This window comes from Mesoplodon bidens (assembly GCF_964165515.1).
Source record: "Mesoplodon bidens genome assembly, chromosome: 12".
Classification (NCBI taxonomy): Eukaryota; Metazoa; Chordata; class Mammalia; order Artiodactyla; family Ziphiidae; genus Mesoplodon; species Mesoplodon bidens.
Window position 1 is genome coordinate 12,445,370 of NC_138168.1, and position 21,482 is coordinate 12,466,851.

The following is a 21,482-nucleotide window of genomic DNA, read 5'->3' on the forward strand; positions in this document are numbered from 1 at the left end:
AAGTACAGTGACTTTGACCAGACCTCCTTGTAAGCAGGCAGTGGTATTTGCTAGAGAAAAGATAAAAGAGAGTCCTTATATATTCAACGTCTTCAGCAGGGTACAACTAGCCTTTCTAGATCTCTCACTGTAAATGAACCCCACATTTCCTGACTTATGGGTCATGACTGGATGGGGCAATGGGGTAACCCCTACGTATTTTTGCTAGTTGTGTAATCAGCAGAATATATTATATAATGGAGATGCTCAAACACAGAAATTACTTCCTTTGCAAACAGTTTCCATGTGCCTGTCTCAAAATTCACCTGTTAACCTGGGCCAAACCATCCTCATAAAGGAGAAAAGGTCGGCCTGATGGTTTTGGGATCCTTCGGGAAAAGAACATGCTAACTGTGCCTGGTGCTCCTTTATCTTGGAATCATCAGTGAAGTGTGGTGTGGGGTACTGAGTCTGCTTTAACAATTTCATCCTTTGTACTAACACAGAACTTCCTTTGCTTTCAGAGTTAGTGAAGATACTCCAGAAAAGGGCATTAAGTAGGTATAACAGCATACAAATGTTCATCAAGATGGTTTAGAATCAGCAAATTGTTTGACCTCGATAGGTTACAAGGCTGTGGAAATACTGATATGTCACCATCTCAAGAATATGAAGTTATGTCTTTAACAACTTTTCTATAATATCTTATCTACTATGTATATGTCAGGCATTGATCAGCTCTCTGGTCAGTCACAAGAACTAAGTAACCTGGAAAACCCTCAAAGCTTCCCCAGTTCCTACTCTCCTCACGTCCTGTCTGGGGACTTACAGGTGCATCTTCCAAAGAGCACAAAGCCCCCACTTCTGGTCCTGCTCTGTCCTGTCTCGAAGCTGCTCAGAGGTCTGTGCACAGAAGGACGGCATCCTCCACACCAAGACACACCTATAGCATCTGTAAATTTCCTGATGAGAACTCATCTCACTTTATTTTCTTCTTGACAACAAATTGACCCCAATAAGTTAAAGAACATTAGTAATACCAATTCCAGTCCCCTTTCATTTTTTTTCAAGGGGAAATTTATTTTTTATTCAATAGATAGAGAGAATGTAGGTTTCTCTTCTTCTATCAAAAGTACGTATCATAAGAGAGTGCACTCAGACTTCACTATGACCTGTAAAAGAATCGTGGTCAGATTATTTGTCTACAGGTTGGCCTGTTCTAAGGGTATTATCAGAGATGAAATTCACCAATACATGGATCTGTGAATTCTCTGGCTTCAGAGCAACAAGAAAACACGTGCTCAACAGGCTTCAGCAACAGAATAAAACTGTACTGTCCAATGTAGTAGCCACAAGTGGCCAAGGAGCACTGTGAAAAAAGGAATGCAAAATATCTTACTAACAGATTTTAATTGATTATATGTTAAAATGATAATATTTCAGATATATACTAAATTATTAAAGTTAATTTCATATTTTAATATGGCAAGCAGAAAATTTAAAATTATGCATGTGGCTCAAACTGTATTTCTATTAGACAGAACCAATATAGATGACATTTAAGATGTTAGGGTATTGCTGTAGTCAGAAGATTCCACTGACTTCATTCTACCCTTGTTTTAACACTAACCAGAAACATATAAGGAAATAATAACAAGTAAAAAAATAAAAAAATATTTTTTCTTGCTACTCTTGTATATATTTTGGGGAGGTAATATACAACAAATGAGAATAATGAAACAATTTCAATTGTGATTTTAGAAGAGCCCATTCAACTAAAGAAGACCCCATTTCAACTAAAATTTCTTCTACAAATGTAGAGAAATACAAAAAGTTAGATTCCATTGTTTTCTATTACAAATTTTGCAAATACAAAAGAATACAAAATTAAAAAGTAGATTTTTTTAGTAGAATCTTATGAAGACACTAAAAAATGAACATGTCTACCTGTACCAATCATTAAATTCCAGAAATAAGCATCTCATAAATAAATGAGTAGAATCAGACTAGAAAGATCACTAAAGGAAAGCTTTAAGCAGCCTCTGAAGAAGAGGAAAAGTGGGTTACATTAACACAACTAAACATTTTTCTTCAGGATTTGTGAAGAGGTAGTATGCAAATTTCTGGTGAATGACTTCTAATTGAAAAGAGATAACATTTATAACCAAGACTATCAATTATAACCAAGTTTACTGGAACAGAAAGTTCCACCACAATGGAAAAATTAGCTGGCTCACAATTAGGAGACAGCGTAGTACATGATCGTTGAATTAACGTCAGATTTATTTATTAATCAATTTAAAGTGTTAAGCAAAATTTCGTATGTGTGCCTATAATGTGCCTTTATTTTTGTAAGGCATCAGGAAATCTATGATAAACATACTATTTTTTGTTGAAATATAATTTAAGGCAAAACGATCTATATCAAAGAGCAAGTTGATTTTAAAAAAATGAATATAGATGCACAAGGGAAGTATTCTATCTAAATAAGATTCTTGCTTTGCGTTTATGGAAGATTGTAGTTGAACCTATAAATACTATTTATCAGTGGAAGTACTAGGAAAGTGATCTTCCCCTTCAGATAACTCACTGCCCCTCACAACCATATCAGCGTACTGAAGGCTCCCTGAGTAGGTGTAAAGAAAACCACTGAACAGCAACAAAAGGGGAAAAGCAGCAGCGAGAAGCAGTTACAAATCACGTCACGCCATTTGCAACAGCATTCACGGAAATATGTGTATGGGCTCCTTCTGGCTCCGCCACATACACACATCTCTACACAGGCGTGTACGGAAGGGAGGGGAAATGCAGACAGTCAGCAAGTGAATGTGGATGACTAAGCTGTGAGACTCAATGACACAAAACAAAGTGATAGGGGAAAAGAATGACTGTACAAAATGACAGGAAATTAAGAAAGTCTTTATACCTTTCTCGTTCTGGTGAATGCAAGCTAGCATCTGGTCTCAAGCAGTTGGTACTAGCACTCCTCGCCCTGTCAAGGGAGGGCTGCAGGTCACTAGTGCCAGTGCATTGCATCCAGGGTGGAGGAGAAAGACAGAGAAAACAGAGAGAGGAAGACCAGTTAGAGAGGAAAGCATCGAGTCCTGTCCCCTTTACACAAAGTGCAGAATCACTGCGAGTCGGTTCATAAGGGTGTGAGTGCTGACAGGATGGCCGTGCACAGTTTTGTTTAGAAAATGACACTAAACAAAGATTATGCTTGAATTGCTTTGCATAATTTTTTTAAAAGGGTCTCAGACTGAAAAAAAATGAGGCTAAGTCACACCTACTTATGAAAAAACTGGATACAGAAAGCACTGAAACAAAATGCCTAACACTTCATTACCAAGGACAGATGCCACACCAAAACAAAATGAAGGACAGCAGAGGAGGAAAATTTTACAACTCAGCTATTTTGGTTCAAACACTAGACAGGGGAGGTGGACGGTATGACGTCCAAACGTCCTTACCTAACCAGAATCTCATCAGTAAACCTCAGTGCTCTCGAGTGAAAGCATTCATGGTGAAGGGCTTTGGTTTTAGTATGTGCAGGCAGAATTGAGCTCCACAGAGTAAAATCATCCAAAAATAAAATAATATAAAATCAATTCTCATAATTGAAATCAACAAGTAAAACAACAAATAAATGACAAAGAAGACAACGACTAGAAATCTGATATTTGAGTAAGTAGATTTCATTTAGAGAAATATTCTAGCATAGGTTTTATAATTAAAGCTAGTTTTATTTTTTATTATATTTTAAATTAGTTTTTATTGGACTATAGTTGATTTACACTGTTGTGTTAGTTTCTGCTGTACAGCAAAATGAATCAGTTATACATATGCATATGGCCACTCTTTTTTAGATTCTATTCCCATATAATTAAAAAGTAATGAGCAGAGTTCCCTGTGCTATACAGGAGATTCTTATTAGCTACCTATTTTATATGTAGTAGAGTGTGTGTGTCAATCTCAATCTCCCAATTTATCCCTCCCCCCTTTCCCCCTAAAAGCTATTTTTAGATATCATGAGTTTTCTCTGTATATAATTAATTTTAAGAGGAGATGCTAATGCTTTATTAGAAAGTAAATTTGCTATTTTTAGTTGGTGAGGGGTTAGGGATTAGTTTATAACTGAGACTCACTGTTATGACTCTTACCTGTAAATATTCCAGCGAGAACAGTTCTCTAACAAGGGCATCTTGGGCGGTAATGTTTTATAGTGCCTAACAAGATGTCTGGAACATGGGAACGCAGACACGCAGGAAACAGAAAAATATATATGAAGCGAATTTTATCAGGATATGAAAAAAGTAGGAGACCTAGAAAGCTACAAACACAGATGGATCTTTTATTTTTCTCAGAAAAACCACAATAATTACTTGAAGGCAGGAAAAGAACTGTTAAATATGGAATCATAGACATGTCTTCATAATTAAGATGAAGACTTAAATTATAGTTTAAAAGCCTTAATTTGAAAAAGATTTGAGGACTACACTCTATGAAGGAACCAACATGAAACTTACTATTTAATCCCTGTTTAATATTATACCTGCTTCTATGGAAATAACTCATAGCTAATAGTACTAATCAAATAATTTATGAAATTTGGGAATTAATATGACTAAAAGCTAATAGTCTAATAACAAGCAAAATGCTGACCAGCATTTCAGGGACAAGGCTGGTCACAGTACTGAAGGCAGTAAAGGAAGGAAGATCAAGAGGTGACTGCAGGGCTTCCCTGGTGGCACAGTGGTTGAGAGTCCGCCTGCCCATGCAGGGGACACAGGTTTGTGCCCCAGTCCGGGAAGATCCCACATGCCACGGAGCGGCTGGGCCCATGAGCCATGGCCACTGAGCCTGCATGTCCGGAGCCTGTGCTCCACAACAGGAGAGGCCACAACAGTGAGAGGCCCGTGTATCGCAAAAAAAAAAAAAAAGAGGTGGCTGCAGTGGGCAAGTCCTTTCCATTTGTCAACTTCTGGATACAAACCCAACAGCAGGTAACATTTATCACCAGAAATTGGGTGGGATGGGTATCAGCTGCAACCAGAATATGAATTCTGATTTGGCAGAAACAAGGCCCAACATCATCTGAATTCCTTTAAAACCTATAAGGACTTCTGGACTGTCTATATCACCAAGGGTAAACTTGGTCCTGTCAATGAATGTTTTGGTAATTTAATAATGTTTCTACAAAATTTAACTGTCAATAATGAAAATCTATTGTCCATTTTGGCTTACTTTAATTAAAGTATGATAAAATGAGAAATAGAAAAAACATTTGCTGAGGACATACTAAATATCAAACACCCCCATGGGTTTATTCATGTTTATACTAATGGTTGATTCAGGAAATCTTTTAAAGCTGTGGTTTAAAATGTATTAAAGTATCACTTTCGAGCACAGATTGAGGACACTTTTACTGAAGCAAAGGATTCAGCCTGCTTCACAGACAGAATCTTCTTTTCAACTCCTAAACCTTAGGCAACTGTCTTTAGTAACAAGTTGCTATACAACCTTTCTAAGCAATTGGTTCAAAAGTGAATTTTTTTGGGGGGGTACAGTCTAACAGGGGTCAGCAGAGAATGAAAATAGAATGAAAAGTGGCCACAGTTTTTAGTTTGAAGGTCCACATTGGCTTTGCCATGTACTGGCTGTGATCCTGGATGATTCAACTCATCAAGCCTTTTTCTACATCTATATCATGGAGGAAATAACAATCTTTAACAGGGATGCTGTGAGGATTAAGTGAAATAACAGGTACATAGGGTCTAGGACACAGTAAGGAGGCCACAGCATTTTCTGTACAACATGACTGTCTCAGGAAAGGTTTTATGGAAAAAGCATTTGATAATGATAACAATGGGGGGGATGAATTAAACAATATGAGACAGATTTCTGTAGTATGTGACTTTGATATGCTGTGCGTATAAAATCTCCAGGGAGTAGCTTTAATTTGCAAAGTTTCCAAAATATGTTTGACTCACAAACTCTCAAACTGTCTGAACTTCATGCGGAACCAACTCCTCGGAACACATTTTTGGAAAAACTAGTTCAGTGGAAAACTTCAAATAGACCTGATTTTGAATCCTTGCTCTGTTACATGTCAAATAAAACTTTCTTAGCATCTTTCCTCATCTGTGAAATGAGGATAATAATGTTCATATGATACAACTATTTTCAGGACATTGAGATAAAATTCATTAAATAATCACCACTGTGCTTGGTACTCAATGAATGTTATTTTCCTTGTTTACTGGAAAGTAGTAAATCCACAGGTTTTTTTTTTTTTTTTTTTTTTTTTTGTGCTGTACGCGGGCCTCTCACTGCTGTGGCCTCTCCCGTTGAGGAGCACAGGCTCCGGACATGCAGGCTCAGCAGCCATGGCTCACGGGCCCAGCCGCTCCGCGGCATGTGGGATCTTCCCGGACCGGGGCACAAACCCGCGTCCCCTGCATCGGCAGGTGGACTCCCAACCACTGCGCCACCAGGGAAGCCTAATCCACAGGTTTTATTCTTAAAAGTCGTAAGTGAATATGATAGGTTGTATTCTGAAGATAAGATTTTACAAAATGATGAAACTACTAGCTTATTCTATTGTGCCTATCCTGTTATTTTACCTTTGAAAGTGGGATGTAATGGAAAGAAAAACAATATATTTAGTGATTCTGTTTAGCTTATTGGTGCCAATGTGTTAAAAATACCCACAGGTTGGGGGCCAGGCACACACCAGGTGCCTAATAAATATGAAAGCTTTGTTCTGTTTGTGTTTTATAGTTGTCAGCCCAACAGGACTATGAGGAAATTTTCTGAATCTGTAAAGAAATCATTCCTATTAAACTATTTGTCAGGACAACCAAAGTAAGGCTGGAGGCTTTCGAATTATAAGGAATTGATCTGATTTTTACAATAGTTAGGATTTTACATTATTTCTCCAGTTTGCAAACAGAACTAACATCTCTCATTTTTCCCTGTGGCACCACACACAGGGCAGTAATTATGACTAGGAGAGTTTAATACGTGTAAAAAGTTAGTTCTCATTCGGGAGATCATGTTCCATTCCTGAGCGGAAGCCCAGGTCCACAGACACAATAAAGCTGCATTTGTGTTTGCGTCACAGGTTTTCCGGGTACAGCTCGTTCCTCCTCTCTCCTATTTACTCTTTATTGGCCATAATATTTGAAAGAGTTTATCTGTGTGTTGGTTCCTTTGTCTCACCTAGTTATTACTTCTGTACCTTCCATTAACTTCACATTGAGGATAAATACGCACAGACTATATTCTTTGAGTAATCTGTAAAAGGACTTATTTGGGATATGAGATCCAAGATGTAATGAGATGAAAATAAAGTGCTAGGTTCTCAGCTCCAATTTAGACGACAATAACGTATCCCTTCTTCTTCTCATCTTTAAGGAGGCTTTATACTGTTACGTGTCTCTATGGGAAAGTTGGTAGTGTAGCATTTCTGACCTGGTGAGGGTATGAAGGAAGGGAGGGCTTAGAAGTTAACAGGTCATATATCCGCACTCTTTATCAAGAAGGAAACTGAAGCTCAGCTCTTAAAAATGAAGTGGTAAAGATCTTATTAAAAGCAAACAGAAGGAAAACAACAGTAGAATCAAAGCATAAAAATAAAAAAAGGCTAAAACAAAGTGAACTTATAATCACGGAAACAGTAACACTGCCATGCACAGCAGATCAGACCTCTTGTGCCTAGATGGGTGCGTGTGTGTGTGTGTGTGTGTGGTGGGGCTCACAGCGAGGTTATAGAATTTTAATTGCAGAAATCGGTTCCTCGGTTTTGGAAATGTGTAAACAGTTCCACAGAGGCTCAGCAGCCTCTGGATTTCAAATATTTTGATAGAAAAGCAGTCTGCCTGGATCAGAATTCAAATATATTTGGAACCTTTTCCACAACCTCCATATAAAACAAAACCAGTTTTGAACACTGGGGAAATTAATTTCACGTATTCGTAATAATACCGCTAAGGGGGAGACGGAAGCAGAGTAGAATGGAAAGAGTCATCACACACAGTTACCGTCACCAAATTCCTGTATTTACCTGGTGGTGTGTAGGCATTCTGCACTTCGTCCTCGTTTTGCTCTGGGAAGCATGAGAAGCTCACTGCACAGACAGGATGGGTGGTGAGTGAAACAGATAAGTTATGAGGCATTAAATGACATGGGTTATGCCAATGGTATGCCGATGACAACACGAAAAGGGAAGAAACCAGATTGTCTACACTAGCATATTTGCTTGAGAGGTTAAACAAAAATATACATGACAGTACTTTTTAAATTTTCAACAATAAAGTACAAACATTACGGTTGAAGTCCTAGCTGTTGCTGATTTGCTATTGTATTTCAAAGCGATTTCACAGAGTATCAAGGCAAAAGCAAACTAAACTGAACCTTCCTCAAATAAGACATAGAAATCTGTTTCCAATTCTAGACACTTAGGTATTTTAACAACTTTTAAAAGCCCTATACATCTGGCTTTTCTGATACTAATGGGAACCCTAAATTTTTAAATTTCTTTTTAGCAACTCAAAGCATGACAGTTTTCTTGGCTCTTACAGCCTGTAAAATGCAACATCACTTATTCTGTTTCTCCTTTACCAGCTAAGAACATACTTGATTAGGAATGTTTTATCTTAAAACTGATACTTCTTCTACACTCAAATTAATTTCACTCTATTGAATGCCCTGGTCCAGAAGTCCTTCTTTTTCCCCCTCCTCACCTAAATTCATGGCGGCCCCAGTGAATGTCAACAAAGGGACCCTCACCTGACTCCACTCCACCTGAGCAGCGGGGACCCCCTCCTCCAAGCAATGTTCTGTCCCAGTAAGTACCACAACCTCATCTCCTGAAGGTCATGGCTCCAGCAGGGTGACAGTTAGGGAGCTAAGAGGCTCTCCTTGAGCTCTGTGTCCTTGACTACACAGCAAAAATCAATCATTGTGTACCAACCTCATTCCCTACTCTTCCCTAAAAGTTTCTACACTTCAAAAAGCCAGAAGACACGATTCAACCAGCTGGGGATTCTAACAACCCAAAACAGATCCTGAGCTTGTGGTCAGGCCCACCTTACAGGAAGGGCATTGGTCTGAGGAGAAAGTCTGCGGGCATGTAGAACCATGGAGTCATAACATCAAACAAATGCAGAATTAAGCCTAAGTACACATCCACAGAAGAAAGAATCCATTTCAATATTTTGAACTTTATAGACATTTTAGGTAGCTACGTTTTATGAGAAGTAGGTGTACTAAAAAATATGACTGCTAAAGTTTTCACAGAAACTCTGCAATAGTAACTGTCTTTCAGATGGCCTGTACCCAAAAACTTTTTATTGCAGAAAAAACATAATTTTATAATTACATAAATAATATCCCAAAGACTGCAGCCCACAAAAACTAAAATATTTGAAAATTGCTTATGTAGACTCCCTTCTATAATTTAGGTTAGTATCTAAGTCAACAACAAACTGTACATTTAAAACTGGCTAAACATAAATTCTGATTTCTTTTTTAAATGCACCTTTTATGACAATATAATATTAGTCAAATATTTCCCAGAGTTGCATTTCTATTAGAATATCTTAAGAGTCATTCCTTGGGAGAAGTTCAGTTTTGAATGATGAAATACTTTTCCTGTCTTTTGTACTATGCCAAGATACCTATCATAGACGAAAACAGAGCAAAGAAGACATACAGTGTTGAGATCATAATGTGGACGAATACCTGTCTTGTTCTGATAGACACTGACTGTCTATATCTCCGGGTCTGTGACCAACTGGGCTGCAGGACACATCGTGGTGTCTGGTTGGAGAACGTGACCTTCTTGTTGGATGAATTTCATCTAAACTCCTGAAATGATTGCAAAAATTTAGATGCATCACAATGTACCACCTTCCCCAAACAGGCTGACAGACTAACAGGAAAGAATGGACGGTAACTGGCAAATAACTGACACGGCTTGAAAAGTGCTGGCCTCATCACCAAGTACATGTTTTAAAGGTATTTATTCTCTACCATGGCTTTGCCTGTGCTGTATTTCTCCAACCTCCTTTGTTTACTTCCACCAAAAAAGGACCACAATTTTCATCTGCATACTTAGTGAAAATTTCAGAAGTGTATTTCAGGGTGAGATGAAATACATCACAATATAACTTCCATTTTATATGCTTTTCCAAACATTTAAAGTGCTTCAAAGAGACAATCCCAAATTTCTTAAAAATGCATTCCACCTCAACCTTATCATTTGTGCCACTTCTCTGCACAGGTCTTATTTATTACCATACAATTTCCCCCAACAGGAGAAATTTAACTAGCAAACAGAATACAAGACAGTTATTCAAAAACTGTGCTGGCAACATTGACTTCTTCCACTCCCTGGGAGATCACCTGAGATTAGAGAACAGAATGCTGCATAGGCTGGGTAATAAAGCAAAAGGCATTTTGCCTACCAAGGATTCTGAAAAAAAAAACTTGATTGACCAAACCATTATTTCATTTCTGTTAGAGTCTTGTGGCAGTTTGCACTGTATTATAATAAAGAGTACCGTAAAGGATGCTAAGCTCTTCTCGAAGCCTACCTCTGTAATGGCACATTTGGTAAACGGGAACGCGGCCTCCCCTGGTCATCACCACGATGCGGAGACACTGACCGTGAGCGGTGATGCGTTGTTCTCTGCTGCTCTGGCACAGTTAATGTTGAAGGTTTGCTTTCTCTAGCACTAGACCTATAACCTACTGGCAAGAGTATACACAAAGAAAGAGTCAGTATTCTTCTATAGTGTCAGTGCCAATATGGAGACATCAAATGATATGGAAAGCGGCCATTGACCTATGAAGATAAATGCCATGCAGTCAGTATTACCAGCCTTATCGTCAAAACTACTAAGTATAGGTACAGAGTGTAACATACACATGCATGAGGACCGGGTACAGTTTGGCTCAAAGGTTACCATGGAGATACTGATGACAAACATGACAGCTGATGCCTAAGACATCAGGATGAGTTGGGATACTAGTTTACGGAATGAGTGAGTGATTTTTTTAGCAACACAAATCAAGCACTTGACAGTGAACTGTTACTCATATACAGGTCAATGCTTAGAAATTTAGTGTCTTTTCGAATGTTATTGGAATTTTTCTGCCAAAGGATAAGTTATGTTAGTTGGATATCAGATGGCTTCGCTAATAAGAAAATAAAGATGCTACCGTACCAATTTTAATTGACAAAGAAGAGCAGCAGGTCTTCACTATAACAAATACTGATTGTGAATTTTGAGGACCACAGATAATACTGCAATTTTCAAATGAAAATAGGGTATGGATGGAGCTGACTATGGCAATAATGCAGAACAAATCAACCCTCCGAAAGAAACAATTATCAAATCTACCCCAGACATCTGAAACTATTCCACAAATGTGTTAGTAACCTAACATAATTAATTTTTTAATACAGTTACTTAAAATTAAAAGTAAATTCTAAAAGTCATTCTCCCTTGAAACCAAAAGGTTTCTATGACCTCTGATTTAGTTAAGATAAAACAGCAAACCATAGTAACAGTTTAATTACATGTTTTCACAAGGTTATTGTTGCTATTATTGGAAGGAAAATAAAAAATTCTGTGGCCAAAGGAAAAATAATGATATTTACAACTACATGAAATGTACACAATCATTAATGAAAACATTAAGTCTAACAAGGTAGCTTGAACTGCTGCTCATTTATTTACTTGACAACTCTCACATTATTTTTAAAATATGCCATGTAACATTATTATTAAAGGCAGACTAAATTCCCCAGCAGTTTATTTGTTGTGATTGTATAATCTTTTGACTAAGCTTGGAATATACGGAAGGTCTCTAAACATTACATAAAGGCCAATTTGACAATGTTGACACCAAAGAAGCTCAGCCATTTTGTTACTCTCTAAAAACATCGGTAAAGGACTAAATAATATAAACATAAGTGGTATAATTTATAATTTCATTTTATGACAAAAATAAGAGCAATTCAGGTACTATTTTGAATTTCATGTAGAAAGTTTCCTTGTTGTTCAGACATACAAATTGTAATATTAAGTCTAGAACGATACCAACTAAATTTACATGTAGTGAATTTATTTCATAGTTCAATATTAAAAAATAATGGTGGCTGTTTTAAAGATAATTAATCCAAAGTCTGAATTACTTAAAACATTTTAAATTACCAATTGGTATCATTTGAAAACATTTGGTATCAATTATATTATAATTATGGAAGGTCAGTATGGAATTGGGAGCACTATTTCAAGATTTCAATGAATAGTCAAGGTATATAAATGGAACTTTTAGATTTGGAATAATTAATTATTCTGAAGTAACTTTTAGAGACTTTAGGCATCTTCTGTAAAAGGTTATAATTAATTTTTTTCTTGGATTCTTTGTATTTACATAGAGATTAATGTTTTTTATCCTATCCTAATATGCATTCATAGACCTTTCCCTGCTTTTTATAATAATTCATTTTTTATACTATGTTTAGTCTACTGTTGACAACATGCACTCTGCCTTCAGAAAAAAGGTAAGAAGGAACTGCTATTTTATGCTCATTTCAATGTTTCAGTTAGTTCAAAGTTATTGGGTTGTTTTTGTTGTTTTTTTTCATTTTCTGAACTTGCAGTGATGGTCTGAAAGTTGAGGTTGCCAGATGCCTGGCCTCAGATGAGGGCATTCCATGTGTGGTTATTTTTATTCTTCTTAAGCAGCTGAAATTACTTATTCTAAGTAACAATAAGGCTATGATAGCTACAAAGGTAGTAAGATGTAGCTCTGGAGGTCTCAACTGCTTAAAGGTGGTAATACATCAAACGAGAACATAGAACCCTGTGGTCCTAGAGAAGCCAGGTATTAGGAAGTTCAAGGCCCAGCTGCGGTAGAACATCTAAATGACACTTTCCAGCTTCTTCAGCAAACGTAACCAGAAGCTTCACTGAGTGTGTTAAACACATGTAGAACTACCTGGCATCCACGCGTGAACAAATTTCTCTCTATACTGGACACAAGGAAATCTGTAATCAGCCTCTTAGAATATCTGGCAATGTATCAACACACTTGTTTATTAGCTTATCCCCTCACTTTATTTTAGCTTCGTGCCCTTATTTTACTATCTTTCCTCTTCATTTAAAATGTATTGTTTATTACTGTGTGCCTTGCTATACTGTATTTGCCACACATATATATCTTTAGAAGCTACCATATATACATTTTGAATCACTGAAGAGCACCCCTAAAATATAAGTAAATTCCATTATTTCCTTTATTAATTTATGAAGAAATCTCTGGAACATAAAATATTACTGATTGGCTTATGTAATTTATTAGTTATATTCTATTAAAAGTTTGCCTCGTTACATTCTAAATGCTAAATAAAAATGGATATCATTTGAAATGACAATTCAGACACTGCTTCTCTATGGCAAAAGGATAATCCCTGATATAAACATATATAATCATATGTTTATATCAGGATGGATTATAGATATATCTAGAATTCAGTGTTCTTTGGTGGTTGCAAACACTAAACCACTGCAGTTGGTCCTATACTTCCCATTTTGGCTGTTACCCATGTGGTCTCTCAGGGAAAAGAAGAAACTCATCGTTTTTGTACGTATTTGTTGAATTAGCCATTCATTCATTCATTCATTCATTCGCTATACGGCCTCATCATAAAAATGTGAAATTTTAGGTGAATAGCCTGTGAGAACCACCCACAGAAGTAAATTCTATTTAGATGAGTTAGAAGTGACAACATTAAGACGAATTAACAGCCAAGATTCTTGTTAGAAAGGTTTGTTGACAAGACCCCTTTCCTACGAGGAATCATCTGAATTCTATGTAAATATGCCAACGGGTACCATGGACAACTACCTTCCCCCTTTTAATTCCATAAAGACAATATTCTATTAAAGTCTGTGTGAAAGTTTCTGGGTAGAGTGTGCCTAATTATTCTGATCCTTTTATAAATCAACAAACTCAGAAAGCAAAACATGAACAGTTATCCACAATTGCCCACTATTATTTCAAACTCTCCCTGATGGTCTGATATCAAGGAGTAATATCTAAGTACACAGATATGCACAGAACCAGATTTATTGTTTTTAAGATACCTGCTACTTTCATACAGTGATCAAAGACAATATTTTCTCTGAGTTTCATGGAGCAGATGAAGCCTAATTTTAGGGAACTCTCCATAATTTTCTCCCAGTTTTAATGAAGTCGTATGTATCTCTCTAAATCGCAACCTCGGTCACTAGTCTTCGTAATGTCTATTGACTTTACCAAAATCATTGCCCTCAAATTAAGTGCATCCCCACCTGAGAAATTATGTAAATTAAGGGAACATCTGTCAATACTGTCCCAAAGAAATGTCTTTAAGAACTCATATTTATATACCCCAAGATTTTCTCTTTAATGTCTTCTGATTTGAATATCTCCCTACTCTTCATTAGTAAATAAAGGGAACAGGATTAGTGCCAAGAAAATACGTCTTCACTACTTGGTTTGACTCACTTTCTGACTAGACTCAGATGAGAAACATGGATTTGAACTGCACAGTGTCACAAAGATTTTACTAATTTATACAATGACAACAAGACATTGACTTCAAACGAATATTGAATCTTTCTAAAGCATTTCCTTATTTTAAAACATACAGACACATTCTAGGTATAATCAGTGCTGAGCATTTCACAAAAGCGTTAAAAGCTAAGCCATGCCACATGCAATTTTAAACCCTGCCATGCACCTGTCTCAGTATATTCCATGGAAGGCTACATTATTTTCAGAAACGGAGGAAGCAAAGTCATAGACATAGAGTATAAACACAGGAGAATGGAATTTTTATTAAAAATTAACTCTATCCTTACAAAAGTCATATTTTCACTTCTGCTCAGAGCATCGTGAAATGATGATTTGAACTTCATTAGCTTCTAAGGGCGACCCTGACCAATTTAAGTGGGGACGTTAATGAGTATTTACTAGTCCACCTCAAACTTTCTTAATAATTTGGAAGACAAGTCACCATGGAATAGTATAATCCAGACTTCTCCGTGCTCTAAATCTCCAATATGGGACCCAAGGAAGTCTGGAAACTGGCAGGAAAGCAAGCACGGAAGCACAGTGAAGCCAGCCACGTTCCCCCACGCACCTGGAGGGACCACTCCAATGGCATCATCAACCTCATAGTCTGATATGTCACTGTCACTGATTCGCTGGGACCCTGCACGACAGGAAGGCAAACAGATACCTCTGTGTCCACTCGGGTCAGGAAATGTGGAGGACATGGTCACATTTTATTTTAAAGCTAATTACATTATTACTAAATACTTTCACTTTCGGTGAAGTAGAGTTGATTTACGATGTCTCAGGTGTACAGCAAAGTGATTCAGTTATACATATATATACTACAAAGTTAATGCAGAGCTGATGTTTAAAAAAATATTTGTTATCCAAGGATAACATACTCTCAGCATCCTTATAATCCCTGAAGACACATAGAAGGAAGGGGACTTCATAGAAGAGTATTTTGACTCTTCAAATTATTTTTAATTAAGGTCTATAGCACAGTGTATACTGTCTTCTACCCAATTATGCGCCCTCCTCTGCAGTTCAGGGAGGATGAGGTTGAGTGGAAAGGTTCACAGAGAACTTTCTTGGCAGGAACTCTACTGAGTTCATATTATTGAAAGGGCATCAGGGCCCTTTATAAAATATTTATGTTTAGCCCTCAAAATTAGCCATCATACTGCATGAAACATTAATTTTGAGGAAATGATTGATCAGAGAAGTATTTAATTATATGAGGAAAACAATTTGGTTCCAGATTACCAAAATGAGCCTTCTAAATTTCATCTGTTCAATAAGAGATTTTGTCATTAATTCAAAAATTAATAAGTACAGAAAAAAATATGCTTTCCCCAATCACCAGATGAACAACAGCAAACAAACTTTACAATGCTTTTGAAAAATTGTTTCTTACAAATAATAATACTAAAAATATCCAGGAATTATACTGTTATTAAGATGTTCTATGTAGCAACCCACCAATAATGACAAAAATTACCCCATCAGTCAACCAATGAACAACTCCATCAGGACTGGGCAAAGAATTATATTTGAGAATTTTTAAGCATTCAGCTGTGGAATTACTCCACTATATTGTATATATTACTTTCATTGGGAAAATGCAGAAAATGGTTTTGCCAAGTCTCTTTATATAGATAACTGATTTTTCAATATTTCGATCTCTAATGCACATTTGAAAAAACACCTGGATTGTTCATCTCAGCTTCGATCATAACGACACAATTACTTCCGGTAACTGAAAAGAGCCTTAACGTACTTTGCAGCTTTTTGCTGGTGCTCTCCCCATGGATGTGTCGCCGTGGCATGAAAGGTGATGGCTGAGGCAGAGGTAGTGAGGATTCATCGTGAGTCTGAAGTTTATACCAATGTGGCTCATCATCTAGAAGCGCCGTCTCCAACTCTATGAGGATCTGAAAGGGCAGCTCTCGGGTTAGATCAAGCGCCGTTCCCCAAATATAATAAAAGCAGCCATAATAATGCACATCACAGAAGTCTCGTGAGGTGCCTGACCCGGATCTTCACGACACCCCTCACCTCTCCAAGGAATTCACTCTCCTCTTCTTGCACCCTGGGCTGGTCCCACACGGTTATTTCCAACATCCGTTCTCTAAAATCTCTACGATGCACATGTGAATACACAAAAGTCTGGTTCCATTTTGGTTCTAGTACTTTCTTTACTGTTTTGGTTCGCCTTTTACTTTTATCACTGAAAAATAAGTATGTTTTGTCAGTGAAAAAGCAAACACAAGTATATACTGCCACCTACTGTAGTTACATGCAGTGCTGCTCTTGGGATGTTTACTCTCTTTAATTCATAACTTTTAATATACAAGACTGAAAAGACTATCGAGTTTAATAAGATTCTAGCTTTAACTACAATGTAGGCAGTAGTTATGATTATAGAAATTATAGAAACGCATACACAAAGGTACATTCTAAATGATGTGGCTGTCAAAGACTAATAGATGTGGAAACAAGGTAATGGACAATTTTAAAATTGGCAGGTTATTTTAAAGAAACACAAGGCTTGAGGGAATTTTTTTAGGGATAATATAGTTTATTCCCTCATAGAGAAGTATCTATTACATTTTAAAGCTATATCACAGGTGTATGCATATGTGCAAATTCATCAAAATATATATATATATATAAAATATGTGGAATTTTTGGTATGTCAATTCTACCTCGACAAAGCTTCAAAACATATGAAACTGTATCCCAAGAGAGGAAATTCTACTTTTTTCTAATTAGCAAAGATTTTTGCGTACTTTTTCTAAAATTATTCCATACCTTCTATCTGGAAGAAAATACATTTTTACATAGGGATTCCTGGGACGCCCATCTACTCTTGGGGGTAGATCTGTTGCTTGCAGAACATTTACAATCAGCTGGTGGCCCACTTTGTCATACCACAGCTTCACCTAAGAGCAATGGAGAAAGAAATTAGCATTTGTAAAAATCATGAGGTATTATAATTTCACAAAAAATACTAAAATTATTTTTGAAAAAGGAAATTTCAAATTGCAAAATACAACTGAATTTTAGATATTATTTCTGCAAAGAATACCAACTTGAAAGCATAACCACTTTAGAACTTGACTTTTCACGCATTTTAAGTGTGACTTACCAGAGGCAGGCCTGCAGTGTTGATTTATAGTGTCTTATATCATGCGATGGAATAAAACTAATGATAAAATTTTTAGAAAAGACTAAGGGAAGGGGGGATATTGAAATAATTTTCCTTGTTTTTAAATGCTAAATGCAAGTGTTTGGTGATTATACATATCTTAATAATGATTATAGCATGACTAAATGCATTCTGCAGTGCCAACTGTAGTTGATATAAAATGTTTGATGTTGGGAAAAATATATGCAAGTAACTTGGAAGACATCAGGAAACGCATTTACTGTATGCCTCTGTACACCAGATACTGCTATTTTCTGGTATATTTTTCTTCTTTAATTTTTATAATTAACCTATTACAGATAAATTTTCATGAGAGAAGGGGAAAGGAACAAAGGAATGTACAATGCATAAATGCCTTTAAACCAAGCGAAGGTCAAATGGTATTTCTCCTAAGATACAAGATGCCTCAATAACAAAATCCAGGAAAATGCCACACTGAAATATTACCTGCAAACTCCTACTGCAGTCAGTGCAGTATTTGTGCTGGCAGGGGACAATGTTAACTTTAATTTTTTTTTTAATTTAGAAGTTAGTTTGGGGCTTATGGTTAAATAAGAACTATGATCATGAGTTGTTTAATAGGTATAGATCAGAACACATTTAAGAGTCATTAGAACAAAAGAAGCTAATTTAACATGGGAGTGGTAAGGGGTAGGCTAAGAATTCAAACCCGGATCTGTATCAGTCCACACCTCTGTTCCTAATTAATACCAGAGGTGCGTTTTTCATAAACCTGAAATAGGTGGAGTGTATGAGAGATTCCCACACACACTGAAATAAAAAAGACGGCAGGGCAGGTAAAATAGCACAGGGACTAGACAGAGATCTTTAACCTACTAAAAACAGAAGCTAAAACCAGGAAGGGTTTCAAAAATCATAGCAAACTTACAGTTATCTTCTTTGTTTAATTAAAACTAAGAGAAGAGCAGCAAAAGCAGACTATACAAATTCACACATTACCAAAGTAGCAAATGATCAACTATTTATAGAACACTGTGAAGCAAGATTTTCTTTTAGTTATTAATACAAATGTCCTGTATTCTGCCATAATCTGAAGAAATGTAGCTTTTCCTAATAATTAGCCATGTTTTCTTTACTCCAGCTTTTCCCAGATCACATATAAAACAACCGTGAAGAAAACTGTAGCTTTTTCACACTAGTATCAGCAATGAAGAGTTTCATCAAATGTCTTAAGAAGTTAAAAAAATATCTTAAATTTAAGTTTCTCAAGATCCAGCCTCATGAGGTTGTTAAGTGAACAGAACATGACTCTCTAGGTTTATTACATCTAACCAACTACTGATACTTTATTATTTTATGTTATCATTTATCACTTACTGTTCAGAATATCTGGCACACTGTAGGCATTCAATCAATATTTCCAGATATATGAGTAAAAGAACAATCTAATAATAAATTAGTGAAAATGGATGAAGTAGATTATGCTGTTAAATGACTCTGACTGTATCACAGCCTTCAAAGAAAGCCACACATTTTAAAGACAGACTCAGAACAGGGAGCTTATACTAATGGTCTCCAACATGTACCAAAGACACATACAGAAAGTTGTCCTGGTAAGACTTGTGGCGCATCTTTGAGAGCTCCAGGGCTTGTTGGAGAAATTACAGAAATGGAAGGCCTTTCCATCTTCTGAGATTCAAAGGAACTAGAACCTAAAATGAGAAAAAAGAATCAAGTACTTTTTAGTAACATATTTGTAACCTATGTGTGGAGAATACATATTTTTCATGAAATGCTAAATGCATCTGTTACTGGTATAAAACCATAATTCAATGGCATCCATAAGAGTAGGACCTACTTTCAATGGGATAGTCCTAGAAAGTTATCATCGTGCTTTCTTTGGTTAATTGTCTATTTTAAAGGTATTTAAAGTGATATAATCAAATACTGTATTTATTTGCTCCACTCTGTAAGTATTGACTTTCTGCGTTTCTAGAGGGTATTGGCCTGTGTATGCTCTTGTACAGCCTCGCATACAGTTAAAGGTTTCATGCTATCAGTGATAAGAAAGATGGTACCCGTTGTGTTAATTATCTTAGGATCATCTATTATGAACTGTCCTCACTGACATTAAAATGAATGCACATATCATATAATTTATGAGCTGTGTCTAAGCCTAGATAGAATTCATCACTGTTTTAAAATACGATTTACATCTCTTTTGATTTTGATCTTACAGACCAATCTCCTGTCTCAGGATGCCGTCTAGTGATTCATGCGTGGAGGAGGGAGGCTGGCTCCCCACTCAGCCCCTCAGTGAGGCTCTTCTCCCCCGTTTTAAATGAAAGTCCTCTCTTCTCGGGTCACTGATAAAGTGTTCACAACCAGCAATATGGACGTCTGTAGAATGCTATTACTCCAGCAAGTATAACCTTGAACCTACAGCTATTCAAAACTCAGCTTTATTGACCATTTATGGACCATTTCCCAAGCGTATGTCATCCACATTTTTTCCATACATGCAACTTACATTTAAATTAAATCAGAGTCATTCTGTACCTTCTGAAGACTTTTAACTAGACGAAACAGTGCTATAAAATTCTTTGTTACTATGTCTTTTTCATGAAGTATTCTTAGGATAATTTTCTTCTTGGGTCTCAGTACAATGACACTGTTGCTTCTAATAGTCAGTATGTTTCTAATATACCAGTTTTTTTCTTTTTAAATAACATCAACACTATAAATTATGCAATTGGTTTCATTTCACTCTTTATATTAGAAAACTCAAAACCAAATCTGGGCTCATGTCTAACAGGTATGCAGAATATGATGCTATGCATTTGATTTACTAACCTAATCTCCACTTCCTTGCTTATCCCATCCATATATTTTCTACCTTCTTATAACCATCACTTGTTTTCCCCTTAAATCACCTTGTATTTTCTATTCTTATAAGCTGGATTACATAATAACATTTGATAAGCAAGCCCAAGTATAATGAATTTAACGCCCATCCAATGCAAAGTAAACATGTGAGTCACTTCCACATTGTCCTTGGAAACATCATCACACACATCATCATCTTCTTTTATCTGCAGTCCCTTTAATGCCCATGTAGATAACTCAACCCTCTACCCATAGTCCCCTGGCCCTTTATCTCCACTGAAATTCCCCTCTACTCCACCCACTCACTTCCATGATCATATCTGACACTGTTATGTTGTATTAAAATTATTTATGTGCCTGTTTCCTTCACTGCTCATGACATTGAGCCAATTTCCAATCAACCTGAATAATCCAGTATCACAATGCATTTTCATGTACAGCAAATAGAACTGTTACCGGTATATTAATTTTGCTCTGTGCATCCTGACTGCTATGATGCAGAAGGTTATTGCCAATAAAGACTTTTGAACTTTTGATAGACACACACACACACACACAGAGCAGAAAGAGAAAAATCTTAAAGCAGAACTCCTTGGGGTTTCCCGTGACTGCCATGATTGCCAACTCATTTACATCAAATAACTAAAGGAGACAGGAAATCTTATACTCACTGGACTCCAGTGGAGGATGGGAGCTCTCAGGAATCCGTGGAATGTCACTAAAAGAAACAGGGTATGGTGAAAATCCCATTAGCTTAAGCCACCCTGTCTGAGGCAATCACAGCCACACTTTATCTCAGTGGTGTGGAAAACCCTTCTGGGTCTTTACA

At 36.6% G+C, this 21,482-nt stretch overlaps 1 protein-coding gene across 47 annotated transcripts in view; it reads right to left on the minus strand.

Moving 5' to 3' along the window:
* The window catches only part of LOC308626456 (regulating synaptic membrane exocytosis protein 1-like), a gene marked incomplete at both ends in the record, with an annotated part of 216,998 nt that overhangs the window by 138,058 nt on the left and 57,458 nt on the right, over positions 1–21,482 (minus strand). For 13 of the 47 annotated variants that reach the window (XM_081251496.1, XM_081251527.1, XM_081251505.1 and 10 more), the window contains 10 exons: positions 2,906–2,995; positions 8,045–8,107; positions 9,724–9,849; positions 10,578–10,734; positions 15,182–15,253; positions 16,376–16,529; positions 16,654–16,825; positions 17,410–17,540; positions 19,367–19,479; positions 21,325–21,371. In XM_081251496.1, coding sequence (XP_081107622.1) covers positions 2,906–2,995; positions 8,045–8,107; positions 9,724–9,849; positions 10,578–10,734; positions 15,182–15,253; positions 16,376–16,529; positions 16,654–16,825; positions 17,410–17,540; positions 19,367–19,479; positions 21,325–21,371 — 1,125 coding nt within the window. Of the gene's footprint in view, positions 1–2,905; positions 2,996–3,449; positions 3,543–4,139; positions 4,218–8,044; positions 8,108–9,723; positions 9,850–10,577; positions 10,735–15,181; positions 15,254–16,375; positions 16,530–16,653; positions 16,826–17,409; positions 17,541–19,366; positions 19,480–21,324; positions 21,372–21,482 lie in introns of all 47 variants that reach the window. The other 34 variants (XM_081251528.1, XM_081251509.1, XM_081251506.1 and 31 more) reach the window with 10 other exon arrangements.